The sequence below is a fragment of the Triturus cristatus genome, chromosome 3_1, assembly GCF_964204655.1.
Source record: "Triturus cristatus chromosome 3_1, aTriCri1.1, whole genome shotgun sequence".
Taxonomy (NCBI): domain Eukaryota; kingdom Metazoa; phylum Chordata; class Amphibia; order Caudata; family Salamandridae; genus Triturus; species Triturus cristatus.
In genome coordinates this window covers 368,908,794-368,928,000 of record NC_140583.1, presented here as the reverse complement: position 1 = coordinate 368,928,000, position 19,207 = coordinate 368,908,794, and the positions used below count along the sequence as shown (strand labels likewise).

The 19,207-nt window shown below is 43.5% G+C and overlaps 1 protein-coding gene across 13 annotated transcripts in view; it reads right to left on the bottom strand.

Annotated features, from left to right (window-relative positions):
• RAB27A (RAB27A, member RAS oncogene family) overlaps positions 1-19,207 on the bottom strand; it is a 462,534-nt gene that overhangs the window by 98,089 nt on the left and 345,238 nt on the right. For all 13 annotated transcript variants that reach the window (XM_085644145.1, XM_085644154.1, XM_085644157.1 and 10 more), the window contains one exon: positions 18,102-18,275. In XM_085644145.1, the coding sequence (XP_085500271.1) occupies positions 18,102-18,254 (153 nt within the window). In that variant the 5' untranslated portion in view covers positions 18,255-18,275. The remainder of the gene's footprint in view (positions 1-18,101; positions 18,276-19,207) is intronic.

Genomic DNA, 19,207 nt, shown 5'->3' with positions numbered 1-19,207 from the left:
AAAACCGAGAGACTTTGCTTTTGAGATCAGGTCGGATCTCTCACGCGTCACTTTGGATCGACAATGGGAGTTGGGGAAAAAAATTGAGGACTTTAAGAAATTAGGGGCAGTCGTCAAACATGATTTTCAGTTGCGCTGGGAATTTAAGTTGAATAACAAAATGCATAATGTGAGATCGGTGCAAGAAGCTGATGAGCTCCTGGAAAATCTAAAATAAGTTTTTTATACCCCCTTTAAGATATAAAAAAGTAGGATTCTCCATACAAATGCGAGTTTGAGGTACAGGAATCCAGTTGTGATTTTAAAAAAACAACTTTGTAATATATATATATAGCATAGCATATACTAGAATACACTAGGCTACATTAGGCTACATGAGAAGCCAACTAAGGCCCTAAATAGTACAAATGTACATACACAGCACTAGAAATAGTAAAAGGAAAATGTGGAGCAGAGTAGGGCACACCAGCTGGCAGAATCTGGACTTGTCCAGGTAAATGGGGGTAGGGTTCTCCAGGGAGGAGTGGGAGGGGTTCAAGGGCGGGGTAGGGATAGCACGGTGGGGGAGCAGAAGGGTAAAAAAGGAAAAGAAAAATTTCATTCGTCTTTTAACCTAGTTGTTCTCTATTTGTCATTGTTTTTGTTTTGGTGTCGATATTTTGTAGGAAGGGGTAAAGTCAAAACTCGGCTTTTTAATCCTCCATGAGAATGCTACAATGCTTATCATGGAACGTAAATGGCCTTCGAGTTAAAAGTAGGAGGTTTTTTTTTTTCAATACTTGAAAGATTCACCCGCACACATAATCATCTTGCAGGAAACCCACCTCCTGAAAGAGGAAATCAGTGGGATTTGCGGGAAGCTCAGGTGGGTGGAACATTGTGTCTGCTCCTGTCAAACTGCTAATGTTAGGGGTGTCGCTATTTTGATAAAAAAACAAGCGAATAAAGGCCTCCTGAATGTCATGACAGATACAAGCGGTAGGTGGGTCATAGCCAAGTTATCTGTTGAAAATACACTCATTTCAGTAGTTGGTTACTATGGCCCTAATCAGGATGATCCCTCAACACTAAAAACTATTTTTTTAAATCTTCTGGAGTTCCGATACGACAATCTTAGCAGGGGACTTCAATATAGTATTGAACCCAAAATTGGATAAATCCCCAAGAAGTAGGGCTAATATCCTATCTAAATCTAGGGTATACCTAAAGACGATGATGAGGCAAAATGCGTTATTCGATAATTGGAGAGAAAGATCTGGCACTCAATTGGGAGTGTCTTTTTATAATAAAAAATATAAACATAAATCAAGGATCGATTATATTCCGATTAGTAATGATTTAAGAGGTAACATCAAAGATATAGGCTATTTGACTCCCCATCTATCGGATCATGCGGCCGTTTGGATAGATTTAGATCTCGCAGGGAAAGAACAGCAAAGGGTATGGACATTCGATCGTACACTCCTTCTAAATGAAGTTGAAACTGGCTACTTATCCCAGGAAACAACATCCTTTTTAAATATCAATATAGGGTCAGCAGATCCTTTAGTAGTATGGGACGCCTTGAAGTCTTTTTTGAGAGGCTTAGTTACAAAATAGGACGTCTTAGAAAAACAGGCTGTATAGGGAGGAAATTGCATCAACTGAGCGCCAAATGAAGGAAGTGGAGAAGAGGATTAATAACTAAACCGATTCGTCAGACACTAATTGCAAAACTAGAATCCTTGAAAGCCCTATTGGATAATACAATTCAGACCAGGATTTCCAATAGGTGGGAGGTGAGCAAGCTTGCTCACTTTGAATATGGAGAGGGGGCCGGAAGATTATTAGCCTGGAAGGCTAAATCCTATTAAACAAATAGACAATGCACACATTAATATACCAACAATCAAGAAAGAAAAGATAGGCGAAGCCTTCCACGCTTTATTCAAGGATTTATATGATGAGGATAACGATATAGATAGTACATCTGTACGGGAATGGCTAAATCCGATTCATCTTACTGTCTTAGAATCTACCCAACAAGAATATCTAGAAGCCGAAATATCACAACAGGAAGTTAGGAAGGCACTTCTCGCTTGTAAAGGAGGTAAGGCTGCAGGGCCTGACGGCCTTCCGGCAGAATTGTATAAAAATCTGGGAGAGGCGATAATCCCATTTATGACAACATATTCAATAACATTTTAGTTGACGGAGTTAAACCACCTACTTTGTGGGGGGAAGCTAACATCACTTTGATTTTAAAACCAGGCAAACCCTCTAACAAAATGCGGTGTCATATAGACCAATTTCACTCTTAAACTCAGATTATAAGGTTTTTACCAAGATATTGGCTGACAGGTTGAGTGCAGTAGTAGGAGATTTGCTGCATACGGACCAAAAGGGCTTTATAAAAAGGCAGGAATCTTTTTTACCTCACGCATGATTTTATAGGCGCGATTGATTTCGCCTCTAATTTTTCACTTCCTTTGGCAGCAATGACGTTGGACGCAACCAAAGCATTCGACAGGGTCAACTGGAACTATCTTGCTGCCGTTCTTGAGAAGTTGAATTTTGGGCCAAAAGTCCGCCGAACCATTGACCTCATATATAGCGATCCTTCTGCAAGGCTGGTGGTAAATGGAAGACTGACTAGACCATTCAGAATTAAGAGAGGAACTAGACAGGGCTGCCCCATCTCCCCCCTCCTTTTCGACCTGTATATAGAGCCTTTTGCTCAGTGTCTCACGGAGGAGACAGCTATCTTACCATTTTAAGAGTGGAACATGGGAGAGGAAGGTAGCCCTGTACGCTGACGATATTCTTATTCTTTCGTCAGATCTAGAGTCATCTTTCCTCAGGTCATCAGTTTAGCGAGGGGTTTCGGTCGAGTTTCTGGCTATGAGGTTAATGCAGAAAAGACCGAAATCATGACTTGGAACCTGCTGGATTGCCGACACCAAACCAAAAACGAGATGCGTTTTTTTGGGAGTAAAAATCGTCCCGAATATAGATTTGATAGCCAAGGTCAACCTTTTGAACACCTTAAAAGAAAGCCAAAAATTTATGAAAACCTGGGCCCACCTCCCCCTGACCATCTTGGGAAGAGTTAACTTGATAAAGCTGACAATTTTACCAAAAGCAACATTTCTTTTTAACACCATCCCATTACATTTTGAGAAACAAATAATTGATAAATTTCAGCAATCTATCAATTCATTTGTGTGGGCCTATAAAGCAACTAGGATATCTTGGAAAAAGCTAAGATGGTGAAGGGGAAAAGGTGGTCTTGCACTCCCAGATATTCAATATTATGCTTGGGCCTTTCAGCTAACACATTCAAGAATGTTGTTAAAATTCCCAGATTTATCAGGAAGAGGGAAAATGTTTTCGGCAATGTTAGAACAATCGGGATTTCCACATGAAGACTTTCTTTTTAAATACGGTGATAACATTTTTTTCAAGAAGGTAAGGCTGAAAGTCCTATGGGGCGCAGCTCAAATATGGGCCAGAATCAAAAAATTAACGGGTCTTGAATATTATTCAAGGTTGTCTCCATTGTGGGATAGCCCAGGGGCACCAAGCTGCCTTAAAGATATGCTGGCTGTCCCTCTAAAAACAGCAGGACTATTAATATGGGGAGACTTAGCAGTAGAAGGATCTCTCTTGCCTTGGGTATCACTTAATGAGAAACTGGAGGAGGGCATGTCAAGATTTAAATATTTACAACTAAAGAGCTGGTCCCAAAACCTTAAAAAACCAATAGGCCTGGGGAACACATTGGAATAACATTTGGTAAAGAAGATAGCAGGGAAGAAAGAGGTATCATTCTTCTACTGGGCAATTGAAGAGGCCATAGACAGGGATTTTAGATTAGCTGGTGAGTTGTGGGAAGAATACATCCCGAAGACAGATTGGGTAGATCTGTGGCAAACTTCCTATAGCACTTTGTTCTCAGTCGTAAAGCCAGCTTGGCTGAGAAGAAATCATTATTTTAACACACATAGAGCTTATCTTTCCCCGGCGAGACTTTCTAAAATGACCAATGGTCCACCTGCTAGATGTAAAAAATGTGACATGGCAAATGCCCCAGATACACATATGTTTTAGCCTTGCCCAGTCATTTCTGAATTCTGGGAAAAAGTCGGAATCTCCTTAACGACTATCTCGGGACACCCAGTACAAATTTCCCTCAGGCTTATTATTTTTGGTATATTAAGTGAAATTACAGGCTCTAATACAGGTTTTTTATTCTTTGCCATATTGCTAGCCAGACGGGAAATATGCTAAAGATGGGTCGAGATCTTACCCCCCCACACACTCGGACTGGCTATCCTCCTTGTATAAAACTTCTAAGACCGATTTGGCCAGATTGAAAAACAGTAAGAAGAGAGCCATTTGGGATTGCCTCTTAAATTGGACTTCAGCAGCCTTTTTTGTTTTTCTTATGTTCTGATTAGACCACTTTGATAACCCTTTTTTATCCTATGATTAAGCCTCATGGGAAGCTCTCAGACGGTACTGGGTCTCGCTACAACCTTATGGGCCCCAGCTTCGATCTAAGGTGGGCCTTTAGTAACAGTCTTCGGTTCTAAGTAATCAGTAGAGAGCATGACCACCCTCTCGATGGTAACGAGAGGTCAGCAACAGGAAGGAAGTTGGTTTGCTACTGGTAGGCGGGCAACAGAGAGGAGGGGTGATACCCCAAAGGCCTACTTCTCTTAAGTGAGTAACAGTGGCGACCGTCTGATCTCCAAGTTAGCTGGGGTTAGAGGCGAATGAGGAGAAAATAAATAAATAAATAAAAATAATAAACACTTTATCTAAACCAAACATGTCATGTTATGTTATGTTATAAGGGGATTTGTAGAGCGCACGGCTACTTCAGGGAGTGTCCCAGCGCTGACTTAACCCCATTGACAGAACAGTTGGAGCGCACCATCTGATGACTTGCCTATTGCTGAAAGAGCTAAGTTTTTAGCCTTTGCCTAAAGTTCAGGAGATCCTGCACCTGTCTCAGGGAAGGCGGCAGAATGTTCCATAGCCTAGAGGCAGTCACCTGGAACGACTGTACGCCCATGCGCAAGCTGGCGAACTTTGGCACGATCGACAACCTTAAGTTGAGGATCGTAAGGTTCTGGTTGGAGCGTAGGGCTGGATTCTGTTCCTGATGTATGGAGCCCCTATGTTGTGCAAGGCCTTCAAGACCAGCACCAGGGCCTTGAAATGTACCCTCTTGGCACTGGGAGCCAGTGCAATGACCTCAAAAGAGGGGTCATATGAGTCCTAAGGTCGACCCTAAGGACGGCCCTAACTGCCACGTTCGGAACCACCTGCAGACGACCAAGTAATCAGGGAGGCCCAAGTACAGGACATTGGCGTAGTCCAGCCTGGACATTATCAGGGCCTACACCACGTTTTCTTCTATGGGGGACTGAGAGTAGGGGGAGGAAATTCCTCATCATTTTCAGTAATCCAAAACAAGTGCCTGCCACAGATTGGACTAGTGATTTCATGCACATGTTCGCATCCAGTTTTACCCCCATATTTTTTACGGTGGTCACTGGGTTGACCAGAGGGGACATCTACTGAGGCCACCAATCACGGCATACTTCGCCAGGACTGTGGCCGAAAAAGATCATTTCGGACTTATCTGAGTTACATAACAATTGGTTTTGCTTAAACCAGCTGAACATCTTGGTCAGGCAGTTGTTTATTTCCCCTCCTTTCCACCCAGCATCCTTCTCGCAGGTAAACAACAGCTGTGTGTCATCAGCATAGGATATAACTTTAGCCCCGTGTTGTTCTGCCAGGAGCGCCAAGGGAGCCATGTATAGATTAAACAGGGTTGAGCTCAAAACCGAACCCTGTGGCACTCCGACCCACATTGAAGGGATAGGGGCGGCGAAAGGTGGGAACCATACTGTTTTGACTTTCCAAAAAGGAGGAGAACCACCTAAGGACTGTGCCCCCCGAAGCCACAGTCCTGAAGTCTGTACAGAAGTAAGTCGTGGGGCACGGTATTGAACGCCGCCAAGAGATCCAGTAGTACCAGTATAGCTTTACCCCCTCTGTCAAGAGTGGTTTTAATGGTATCAGAGACTTCTACTAACGTCGTCTCAGTACTAAAATTAGCTCGGAACCCTGAGTGGCTGTTGTGCAGTGCATGGGTTGTCTCTACAAAGTCAGTGACCACAGTATTCACATACTTCTCCAAAACCTGGGAGAAGAATGGCAGTAATGATATTGGCCTGTAGTTGCTGGCTATGGAGGGGTCAGCCGAGGGCTTTTTTAAGAGTGGAAGAATGCGTCCATGTTTCCAACTCTCTGGCATCAGTCCCTCGGACAGAGAGAGGTTCAGGACCAAATTTGTCGCTGGGTTTATCACCTCAGCAATAGAGGCCAATACTTTAGCCGGGCAAGGGTCTAAAGGGGAACCGGATTTCAATGCTTGCATGATTTTGAGGGATGTGATTAACAGAATCGGGGGTGGGGGGGGGGGGACGACACCAAAAGAGTCTTGTCTAGATTAGAGTATGCTGGAGGGGGCAGGACTATATGGTCATCGCTGGCTTGAGGCCCTGCCCCAAAATAATCCTGAATAGTTTTAATTTTATTATAAAAGTGTTGCGCAATATGGTTTGCCCATTCATGCGTGGGGGTAAATGGGCTCTTGATTGCGTTCGGGGAGGAGAAAGCCTTAATCTTGAACAATTCAAGGCTGCTGTTCCTAGCTTGTTCAATTTTCAAGGCGAAAAAGATTTTTTTCCTCTCAGGAACTTTGGCATAGTGAGCCTTCAGAGCAAGCTTATAGGTAATTTTCTTTGTGAGATCGAAATTCTTCCTCCATAGTCTCTCCAGATGTTTGTACTCCTTTTTACTTTCCCTTAGTGCTTCGGTGAACCATGGGTTAAAGGCTCGGCCCCTTTTGACTACTCGGGTTTTAAGTTGGGCTGTTGCATAGACCACTCCAGGAGCCAGCCTTCAAGTGAGCGGACATCCTCCTCAAGGCAGCCACTGAAGGTGATCGGGTGCTGCCCGAGTATGGTGGCTAGTGCCTTCGGCGTAAGTTGCGCAAAGGAACTGGCACTACAGGCCCTTGGCTTACAATGGGATATGGGCCTTCCCGGTTCACTGCACACGTGAAAGGTAAGCAGGAAATGGTCAGACCAGATAATCTGAAGGGGTGAGTCTGTTTCGATTCTACACTTCGAAAAAATCTGGTCTAATATATGGCCTTTTTTGTGGGTAGGGAGCGAGACATATGGGGTTGGATTCAGGATGCGCAGGGAGTCGCACAGCTTCACGGATTCCAGATCGGCCGCTTGGTCCATGTGAATGTTGAAGTCACATGACCAAAACGACAAAAATCCATCATAGATAACTCAAAATATCACTTTTTAAAGGTTTTAAGCTATTACTTAGGCAATTATGTCCATAGAATGTTACAGATTCAGTGGTTTTACACAATGTACCTTGGTTGCGTCAGAATCCACAGGGAAGGGTGATCTACAACAAAACAACATTTCTAAAATATATCACACTCTGGTTACTAATAGCGCATCATCATTCGACTCTCTTCGGGAGACATGGCAGGCTGACATTGGCCCGATTGACAATGGTGAGTGGAGGGAGGCCCTGGAGTCCCCCAGAGGAGTGGCCATCTCCTCGAGATTGTGGCTGATACAACTGAAATATTTGCACAGAACATATTATACACGAGTACGGCTTTTAATCGAGCCGGGCTCATTGCGCCCACTACATATCTACACTGTGGAGTGGAAGAGGCCACCTTCTTGCATAAAGTATGGACATGCCCTGGTCTAGACTGGTTCTGGAAGGGGATCCATAGATGCTCAAATGAGATGCTGGGATGTACCATAGGTAGCACACCACGACTAGCTTTACTCCATATTGCAGAAGATATTGGGGGTAATAGATATATGCGCCACCTTTTGTTCTTAGGATTAGCTTTGTCTAAACGTGACATTGCTCTCTCCTAGAAAACACCCTCTGCACCAATGTTAGGGTGTCTGGAAACGAGGTATGGATTTTTGTATGGGATTGGAAAAACCCAGCTTCAGGGCCCGGGGTTACCCTCAGAAACATACGCGTATATGGCAGCGAATGACGGACTATAGAGGAATAGTACTGAACCCCCCCCCCCCCCGACTCCACCACCCACCATACTGGACAAGGAGAGGTTACACCATTCATAACATTGTTTTCATACATACTGTTGTCAATTCATGAATTGAGCAGATAAACCGGGACAATACCCAGGGACTGAATTACTATGTAAAGATATCTATTTACTTTGCTGTGACCGCAGCAGGTTGGGGGGTTTTGTTTGATTTCAGTTGTTTTGTTAAATTAAGTAACTATTGTATTGTCTAAACATGTCAACTTCAATTCTGGTTAATGATTGTGTATTTTGATGCACCTGGTGCGTGATGTTGGCAAACAAAACTCAATAAAATATGTTTATAGAAAAATATATAATCCACAGGGAGAAACTGTTGCAGAGGAGGGAAGTGTCAGAAAACTTAGGGATGCGTTAGTTCCAGAGTCCCTGGGCACGAGATGCGTCAAAATCCACAGGGAAAAAACAGTCGCAGAGGAGAGAAGCGTCGGAAAACTCAGCGATGCATCGGTTCCTGAATCCAAAGGAAAATGATGCGTCTGTTCTGCTGCACACAGGAGAAGTGTTGCACGGTTCCAGACTGTAGGGGGAAGCGATGCGTCAAAATAGGAAGACTGTACTAGTCTGTGAGTGATGCGGTGGAAATGTTGGTGCACAGGTGCGATGAGTGGAAATCTAGACGTGCTGGAGGTCGATGCAGCGGCGGCAAAGAGGCGGCAAAGAGGCGTTGCGTCGATTCTTCCAGCCGCAGACCAGTAATGTGTCGATTTCTTTAGCTGCACGGTAGAGATGCGTGGAAATTTCTCCCGCACGGCGGTGCTGCTTCTGAAAAACATGCTCTGGAAGGGTGATGCATCAATTTAGCAGTCTTTTACAACAGCAACAACCTCCATGGGCCTAGAACTGGAATTAGCACCACTTGGCAGGTCGGAATTCCCAGCAGTGGAGTTCAGGGATGCTGCAGGTGAAGTCTTGGATGGTCCCGAGACTTCCAACAGGAGGAAAGCACACAAAAGTCCTTGGAGAGCCTTGGAAAAGCAGGATTCAAAAGCAACGTCCAGTTATTTCACAGCCCAAAGACAGAAGCAGCAACTGCAGGCCAACCCAGCAAATCAACACACATCAAACGAGCAGTACTCCTCCTGACAGCTCTTCTTCTTGGTAGAGTCCTCAATCCAGAAGTGTTGTAAAGGTCTGGGGTTTTAGGTCCAATACTTATCCCCCTTTTGGCCTTTGAAGTAGGCCCACTTCAAAGGAAAATCGTTGTTGTCCACAAGATCCTGCCTTGGCTCCAGACAAAGTACAGGGGGGCGGAGACAGCACTGTGAGAGGCCAGGCACAGCCCTTTTCAGCTGTCAGTAACAATTCTCAGCCTGGTGATGGGCCATCAGAATATGCAGGGCACACCTCAACTCCCTTTGTGCAACTGCCTAGAGTAAATGCACAAATAACCTAGCTGTCAGTCTAAACCAGACAATTGATTCCACAAGCAGGCAGAGGCACAGGATGGTAGAGCAAGAAAAGTGGCATTTTCAAACACATAATTTAAAAAACACCTTCACTAAAAGATGTGTTTTTAAATTCTGAGTTCAGAGAGCCCAAACTCCAAATCGCTAGCTTTTACCAATTTAAAGTTACACTTGTAAAATGTTACAAGGCAGTCCAATGATAACCTAAGGGAGGGCTATTTCTTGCAATAGTGAAAACTAAATTGACAGTATTTCGCTATCAGGACATGCAAAACACACCAGTGCATGTCCTAACTTTCACATATGCTGTGCCCTACTCATGAAGGTACCTTGGCCCACCTTAGGGATGCCTTACATGTAGTAAAAGGGAATGGTTGGACCTGGCATGTGGGTGCACTATCGAGATTGACATGACAGTTTAAAATTGCACTCACAGACACTGAAATGGCAGGTCTGAGAAAGGTTTACAGGACTACTCATGTGGGTGGCACAACCAGTGCTGCAGGCCCACTAGCAGCATTTGACTTACAGGCCCTGGGCACTCACAGTGCACTTTACTAGGGACTTACCAGTAAATCAAATATGCCAATCATGGATAACCAATAATAATCACAATTTACACAGGAAGCACTTACACTTTAGCGCTGATCAGCAATGGTAAATTGCCCAGAGTACAAAAACCAGCCAAAACGAAGTGCTACATATAATCAAAAATACAGGATGTAGAGGTTAAAGGACAGAGAAAACCACACCAAGGATGCAGGGTCTAACAGCACACTACTCTAGAAGACAGATTGGATTAGAATATGGAAATATAAGTTGTTAATTGGAGTGGTGCACATGTGTGTCTGTTAGTTGGATTGAATAGTATAGAGGAGGGAAGAGTCTACAATGTGTTTATTTGGGAGAACATAGTAGTAGAACGCAGTTTGGGATTTTTCAGAAAGCAGGCAGAGATGGGCAATACAAGTGGAAGAAGCAAGATGGGAAGGGGGCAGACCCATTACAGGGGTATAGAAGCAACATGGAGTGCGTGGGTGGAGTGAGCCACACAGAGGGTATTGTGGTGAAATGGGCAAAAGGTAGAACAACGTGGAGCATGGCAGAAAAGCAAATAGGTGAGAAATGTAAAGATAAGTCCAAGACAGTTGGATTTAAAGGCTTTATTAACTAACTCAAACCTCCAATACAGCACAGGCACAGGGGTCACCCTCCACCTCCATCCAGTTCCACAATGCCAACCTTCACTGTGTGACCTCATATCATTATATGAGCTCTGGAAAAGACTCAAGCTCCAGAACACATATGAGCACACAACGTAACACTTCCTCTTTTCCACAATATATATACAGAACATTGTTACATTAACTTTGTGATTAAAATATGACTAAAGGAGACAGCGTGCTATTTCTAAGCACTCCACTGCAATTCTTAAAAGATTAGAACCCTATAGACAGAATACATCTCCATAAGGAACTAACAAATTATAACTATAATATAATTATCCAGGTGATTGGGCTACAAACATTCCTGCCCCAACCTGGTGATCTACTGATAGGCGTCCCCTGTATCTACACAATCTTTTGGGACCACCACAATCTGAAATTCCACAATTATTCAAAACTGGTCTTGAAACACAGGGGCAGGATCAACTACAACAGAGTCTTGAGACACAGGAACAGGGTCAACACTTCTCATAGGTTCTTGTGGAGAATCCTTTGCCAATACACCCAAAGGGGTTACATCATCAACCCAATCATACTTTCTTGGCAGTGTACTCATCTCAGTGCCCATTCTCAGAGCCTTCCCTACTTGAACCTGAAACTGTTCTCTCCCTAAATAATGCTAGTCTTCTAGCGTGGCACACTTTCCCATCAATGAGTAGTGCAGAATTACACAACATTTTCACCACTTTCAGGGGTGTAGAGCAATTACTTTCACCTTTCCATGTTAGCCTCCCTTTTTTTACCTTCAAAAGATCGCCAACACAAAGGTTCACTTTTTACACACCATATAAGTGATATGTATGCTTATACTTAGCTTGTCTCATTTCCATGCAATTCCTCACTTTTCTTGGTGACCGAGCAACAATCTTTGGGCATCCTAACCACCCCATATTATCTTTAGTACGTGGTGGTCTCCCCTTCACCAGCTCAAAAGGGCTATTTTCTGTTGACTCACATTGGGTAACCCTCTAGGTACCCACCGTTTTCCTCAATTCATCCTCCCTATCCACCCTGTTACTATTTGAGAACGTAATTATACTTTTTATGACTCTATTGATGAATTCAACACTTCCATTGCCCTCAGGATGACAAAGGGACATGGTCCTGTGTACAATTCCAGTTTTCTTTATGAAATTCTTAGAACTATGAGCCAAGAGCTGTCCCCCGTTATCAGAAATAATATCCTTTGGCAACCCTTCATGGGAAAACACCTCTCCTAACAAGCACAACAACAATTCAGAATCTGCTCTTTGCACCACTTTCATTTCAGGCCACTTGGAAAAGTGATCAACCAGCACTAGAATATATTTGTGCAAACCATTAACATCTTTCACAGGTTCAAATATGTCAATCCCTACTCTTTCCCAAGACATAATCGGGACTGCAAGAGGCTGCAAGGGTGGCTTAAATGTCATTAAGGTTTTGTCAGAATTAATACACTTCACACACTCCCTCACTACTCTCTCAATCTCCTTATCTACCCCTGGCCACCAGTATTATTGTTTAACACTACACTTAGTTTTTACTCTAAGAAGGTGACCCTCATGGCAAAGGTTTATGACCTAGTCCCGGAATGCCCTTGGCGGAATTAACTTGCCACCTCTAAGCAACAACTCTTCAATAGATAAATCATTCTTTAATTCCCAGAATGGAATATGGTCTTTACACAACTGAACTTTCTCTAGTCAGCCATTTAGGACGTACCTAAAAACAGTAGTTAGCACATCACTGTGAGAGATGGCATTGGCCCATTCCTCACAATCAAAACTTTGTAGTTCCTCCTCAAAAACAGTTGCCACCAACTCATCCTCCCAGTCATTGTTTACTTCACCATCCACAGGTAACGGACATCTGATTAAAAAGTCTGCTATCTTCTTATGCACCCCTGGCACATACTTTATTTCATAAACAAAATCTAATAACTGCATGGACATGTGCAGACTTCTAGGAGACACACTACTTGAACCTTGTGACATGAGGACCTTTGTGAAAGGTTTGTGGTCAGTCATCACTGTAAGTTTAGTACCCCAAATGAACTGTCAAAAGTGTCTTGAGCCCCCACACACATCTCAAGATCTTCCTCTCAATAATGGAGTACTTTTCCTCAGTTATGGTGAGTGCTCGGGAGGCAAAGGCTACAATACCCTCTGTTCCATCTTCCTGCAACTGGGACAGTAGCGCACCTAATCCCTTTCCACTCGCATCAGTGTTGATGAAACTCTTGAGCTTGTGTTCAAAACCTTGAAGGGCCAGGACTGCACAAATATCCCCCTTAATGCTGTCAAAACAGAATTGGCATTCATACGTCCATAAAAATGTGCACCCCTTCTTGAGTAGTAGGTGAAGGGGAATATTTTCACTGAGAAGTTAGAAACAAACTTGAAATAGAACTCAGCTTATCCTAAAATGGATCATACCTCATCATTACTTTGGGGGTACAGGGGCCTTGATAGCATCAACTAATTCAGACTTAAGACTGATCCCTTTAGAGCGGATCTCATGCCCCAAATGCATTACAGTGTTCCTCGCAAACCTGCACTTGGGACTCCTCAGCTGACAAAGCTCCAAAGTTTTTAACACTTCCAGCAAAACCCCATCATGTTCCTTTCTATTCCTACCCTTGAACAAGATGTTATCCTGGAAGAAAATTACGTTTCTTGTGTCCTTAAACAATAGGTGCATGAGTCATTGGAACATGGCGGCAGCTGACGCCAATCCAAAAGGAACACGCCTAACCTTGAACATACAAATAGAGCTGATAAATGAGGAAAGAGGTTTGCTGCTCTTATGTATAGGGACCTGGTAGTACGCTGAAGTCAGATCTATAGTGGAAAACCAATCTATCTTTCAAGTAACTGATAGCAATTCAGAAATCCTGGGCAGGGAAAACACATCCACATAAATGTTCTTATTAGGTTCCCAGAAGTCCACACACAAACGGATGTGGCCATTTGCCTTCCTTGCCACAAAAGGGGGCCGACCCAGTCTGATGACTCGACTTGTTCAATTACTCCACTCTCCACCACTTTGTTGAGGTCATTAACTACCCATCCTTAAAACATGTAGGGATTTTACTTAATTTACAGAGGTGAGCAGCTTCTCTCAAAATAATTTTGAGGGCAAAACCCTTAAGTTCCTCCACTGAACCAGTGAAAACCTTAGGAAATGTCCTTGCAAATACACTGTTTTCCTTCCTTTCACTGCCCACACTTAAGACAGGATCCGGACTATTGGGGTCGAGAAAGATGCCCAACTCCCCTTGATCCCACCATCCTAGAACACACAAACCAGGCATGGAAACAAAGTTTACTCTCTGCTTGCTGCCTTTTTAACTCAAACAGCAGCTTACGGTATCCCAATAAAGCAATAAAGCAATAACCTCACCCATGTAACTCTGTGGGTGAACGTCTGGCTTCTCCAACCCAGAAACAATTTTCCAACAGAATAAATCCGACCATATGTCTTGGTTAATGATGGTGTAAGGCGATCCAGAATCTGCTACCAGAGTCACTTGAACACCCTCAGCCACCACCTTACACACTGTCTTTTACTGTGTTTGCCATCTACCCATTTCACCTCATCATGTATGCTAAGAACTTGGGAGGCATCCACATCAGAACTAGGCCTCATCTTGATCGCACTCTTTGACCACGCACTTTCAAGACTTGGATTCGAAACACACACACATGCAAAATGTCCAGTGATCCTACATTTTGCACACTTCTGGCCTAAAGCAGGACTCTTCTTATCCTGGGCCAAATGAGAGGTGCTACCACACTGGTAACATTTTCTCCTCAAGTTATACATCCTCCACCTTGGGTTCTGTGTTCCTCCTTCTTAAGACTCACTTGGTCATTTTGCAGGAATTCCTTCCCTTAACAATTTGGACTATATCCTCACCACCTTCCTTTTTACTAGAAGAAACCACAGCTTTGGCACATCTAGAAGTAAGCTCAGACTTGATAATAATGGCTGTAACTTCCTGTAAACTAGAATCCCCATGGACCCACAACTGATCTTCAATCATGCCAAGTTTGCAAGACAATGTCAACTTTCTTAAAGTGGCCACATCTTCCTCTATTTTCTCATTGGGGCCCTGTTTATGATGGTAGAAATTATACTGATCCGATCAATAGCCATACACACTGTAGGTGCATAATAAGCACCTAAATCTGCCACGGCTTGAGTGAATAGGTCTCCTTCGTTCCCAGAGCGAGGATTCTCCCAGGCCCAAGGCAATGCAGAAGAATTTTCTTATATCTGGAGACATATCCTCACTTCTAAAAGTATTGATTTAGTTAATGAAGTCATCTTTCCATTATTCCTACCTCAAGCAATTCACTACATCATCTTTCACCATGGAAGACTGTGGAGCGGCAAGATTCATTGTTGACATTGCAGTACAGTATCCTCAATAAATAACCACAAAAAAGAAATAGGGACCCACACCTAACCATGCTGAAACTAAAATACAGAAGTTACCTGTGTAGCTATATAACAAGTCACTGCCGCCAATTCTGCATTTAGAGATGAAAACTTGTTCCACACTCACAGTAGGTGTGCATGTCACTGTGTACTAATTGCACCTGGTAGGTGTGCGTATCACCCAAATAATTATCCCCAAGCACAAATGAGTAACCTGATCCTCGACACACAATTCATGTCAGGTGTGCACGTCACAAAGTTTTCAATTGCCGAAAATTTACTTCTGGGGCAATACTCGTGGTGTGCATATCACAGGAACAAAAGCTGAATGCCCCCACAGGTTGCCAACACAAGTAATGGCTGTTGCTATCATGTACGAGAAAAACACCAAATATACAAACAGTGCCGGGCCCGAGTCAATATGGCCGACCCTGCATGACAGAGCGTGCTCGCTGTAACAGTCCAAAACATTGATATGCCCCTGGGAAGATCACACAGGGGAAATGAATATGGCATGAGCAAGTGAACAACCCTTCCACAACAAAGTTGTACTTGCGAGGTACCTCCGTTGCGGTCTTCGTTTCAAGGCAGAGTTCACGAATAGTCAGGTGGCTCAGAGTACGGGTTTGCAGAAGTATGAGTCACCCATTGCCACAACTGTAATGATGAAGCCAAGGCAGTTGGATTTAAAGGCTTTAATCACTAATTCGAACCTCCAATACAGCACAGGCACAGGGGTCTGTGTCCACATCCGTCCAGCTTCACAATACCAACCCTCACTGTGTGACCTCATATCATTCTATGAGCTCGGGCAAAGACTCGAGCTGCAGAACGCATAAAAGTACACAACATAACAAGAGACAGCATTTGGAGCTCGGAGAGGGCAGAAGCTCACAGTCGAGAAACCATTGTGGGAGGGGGGAAGCACACAAGGGGAAGCCACCACAGAAGAAGTGGGGAAGAAGCACACAGGCAAGACAAATCAGCGCTGAGGGTGGAAGAGGAGTACTAAACGGAGATAGTTGGAAACACATGCAATCTCGTAGAGTGCTTTAACAAAAAGAAAAAAGTAATGCCTGAAGAAGCAAGCAATGGCAGGAGGCTGGACTGCGGCAATACTCCGGTAAAGGCCAAGGAAAAAGCCACAGGAGATAACCCCTAAACCCAGTTGAGACCTGCGTAGTTAATGAGTAACAAACAACAACGTCTCAACAGGTAATATTCGTAGGCAATGTAAAGTGTAAACAATTACAACAGAAAGGAGACATCAATAGTTTATGAAAATTATATAAAGCGGTCTATATAAAGAAAATTATGAATATAATTGGTGTATCAGCACTATTTACATTGTGTGTGGATTTAACCCAAACATTTGTGTGCACATCAGTGCTCGTGCAGGAAATGAATGGCGCATGTGACACATGTAAAAGCATAAGGAACAGTGAAAAATGTGCAAAAAGTAGAATTCAAAGAATGGCCTCCTTTCTGTTGGAATTACACCAGGTAAGGGACAAACATCAGAAGAACAAGGAAAGCCCATGCGAGTTAACAAATGAGAAGCAAGCAAATAAGAGTGGCAATGAAGCCAACCGATGTTAAGCAATGGGTGGGATCTAAACCCACTGTAAGCATATCACAATAGACCGTCCATGTACAGTCTAGTAGGAAAGGCATAAAAAATGCAATACTTCAAACACATCTACAAGCGCTGTCAGTGTGTTGAGCTGTCAGCAGTATTGAAAATGATCACACACTAGGGCACATCCCAGCACTAAGTCAACCTCTAATGTAAGAACAGGTTGAATGCCTTGGTTAAACACCCAAAAGATTTTAAACTGTGAAGATGTGGGCTTTATACCGGTCCAAAGTGAATTGGTAATTTGCCGATGGCAGTTTATAATTCATAAAGGCTCCTGTGAGTCTCAAAATGCCATGTACTTCTTTCTATCCAATCAGACGATGGGGAGTGCTCTCAATTCCATGGGTGTAAGCCATGTACTTCAGTATTACAACAATAGCTGACAACTAAAATCTCACAGCAGAATGTAAACAATAACAGTCAAGCAGTTGTCCATATTGGCCCACATGCCATTTCCAAAGAATTCAGGCAAATACAGCCCCTGAAAAGCTTTCCTAAGAGACTAGATAATTGATCTAACTCCTGGCCACCACATGCTGCTCCTTACGGGTACAGCTAACCTATCAATATTCATAAACAACCCAGATGTGTCAAACGTTCTTGGGGTAGATGGTCCAGTGCTGCACGTGTGCGTTTGGCACATACAAATAAGTGTCTGAAAGTATCACACCAAAGTTCTTAAAGCTACAATCTCTCAATGTTTTACATTTTGTTGTAAAGATCTCGGTAGGACACTTCTCTGTTACTTTGAGCCCAGGCCAGACAGGTTTTTTTATTCCACTGGACATTTTTCCAGTGAGTTAGTGCCCTTGGAGGCCGATTTTGAAAGCCTAGGGCTGCTCCTGGTACCCCTGTCACTCCCTCGCTTCCAGACATTAATTGCAGCAGGCATGGGGTGGTTTTAAGAGAGAGAAAGAAAGAGAGAGGAAGAGAAGGTAGACAGAAAGCTAACAGGAGGAGAGAAGAGAAGGATGGCAAGTGAGAGACTGCGCTAGGAGTTGGAGGGAGCAGGGCTAGTTTGAGCATTTTTTAGGGCTGCTTTTGGATACCCAGCCTGCCTCTGCTTAAAGCAGTCACACTACTGGAACCTGATGCCAATGTTCTGGCTCTTTTCTATAAACATTCCAAGATAATGTGTCAGGGTTTATGGGATTCAAATTTCCATAAATCTTTTTTTAAATGCTACTTGAACCGAGTTTTGTAGAGATGAGAAGACTTACCACTCTCTTTTCCCTAAAGTCGATGCCCACTGTTGTGATGAATTTGGAGTTAAACTTTCCATCTGTGTACTGGAAGAGAAAACTCGTCTTTCCGACTCCCGAATCTCCAAGTGCCAAGAATTTTATGAGGTAGTCATAATCCCCATCAGACATGGTGATAGTTTAGTTATTGACCTGCGAGATGAAACAACCATGAGTTAGTGATTTCAAGATTTATATTCTAACTTAGAACACTTAAATATTGATCAGTGGCTTCTGCAGTAGTGGAATGGCAAGTACTGCCTTTTCTCAAAGATGGGATCCACTTGACACTATCTTCTCATCTCACTGTCAATTACAAACTGAAGTCGTTCATGCATTCATTCCACATTGCTAAATCCAATACAAAGGAATTAACAAGCTGAATGGGAGGTACCTCGTTGAGGCTGATGGAGGCACCCACAAATGGAGGATCTGAAAGTAGGAGTCTGGGATAGGGAGTAAAGTGACAAATGCATTCGATCAGAGTTGGGCATCATGTATGCCACAGGAGGATGATGTGGTAGAGAATTAGAATATAAACCATAGGATGATGCACTAGAGGTGGATGGCATCTGATCTCGATGGAAGAATGAGGAAAGCGGCAGGGACAGCTGGAGTTTTAATACTGAAGGGAGATGAGACAAGCTTGAGGGTTACCAAGAAAGATCGTGATACAGGCTTTTATGCATAGATACATGCAGAGGAAGGGACACAGAAGCGGACAGAAGGGCATGTACGGTACATTTTTAGGGGTGGGCAGTTCTATGGAAGAAAAAGACAGCAGTCTTCACAGATTTGAGGGGGTGGGTAAGAGAAGATCTGGTTGGGAGTAAAGAAGGAGGTAAGAACAGAGCTAATTGAGGGAAACAGAGGCATAACATGCATCTCAACGAAATAGAAGATAGGGCCTGGAAAGGAACAGAGGAGAAGAAGCGGAGGCAAGATAATAGCGAGAGGTCAGGGTAAAGGGTATAGAAAGGAGTGATGAAGAGTATAGAAGGATTGATGGACAGTATCAGATTATAATAGAAGCTCACTGAGGAATGAAAATAAGAGAAGGAAGGCCAACAAGAGGTGCGCAAGGG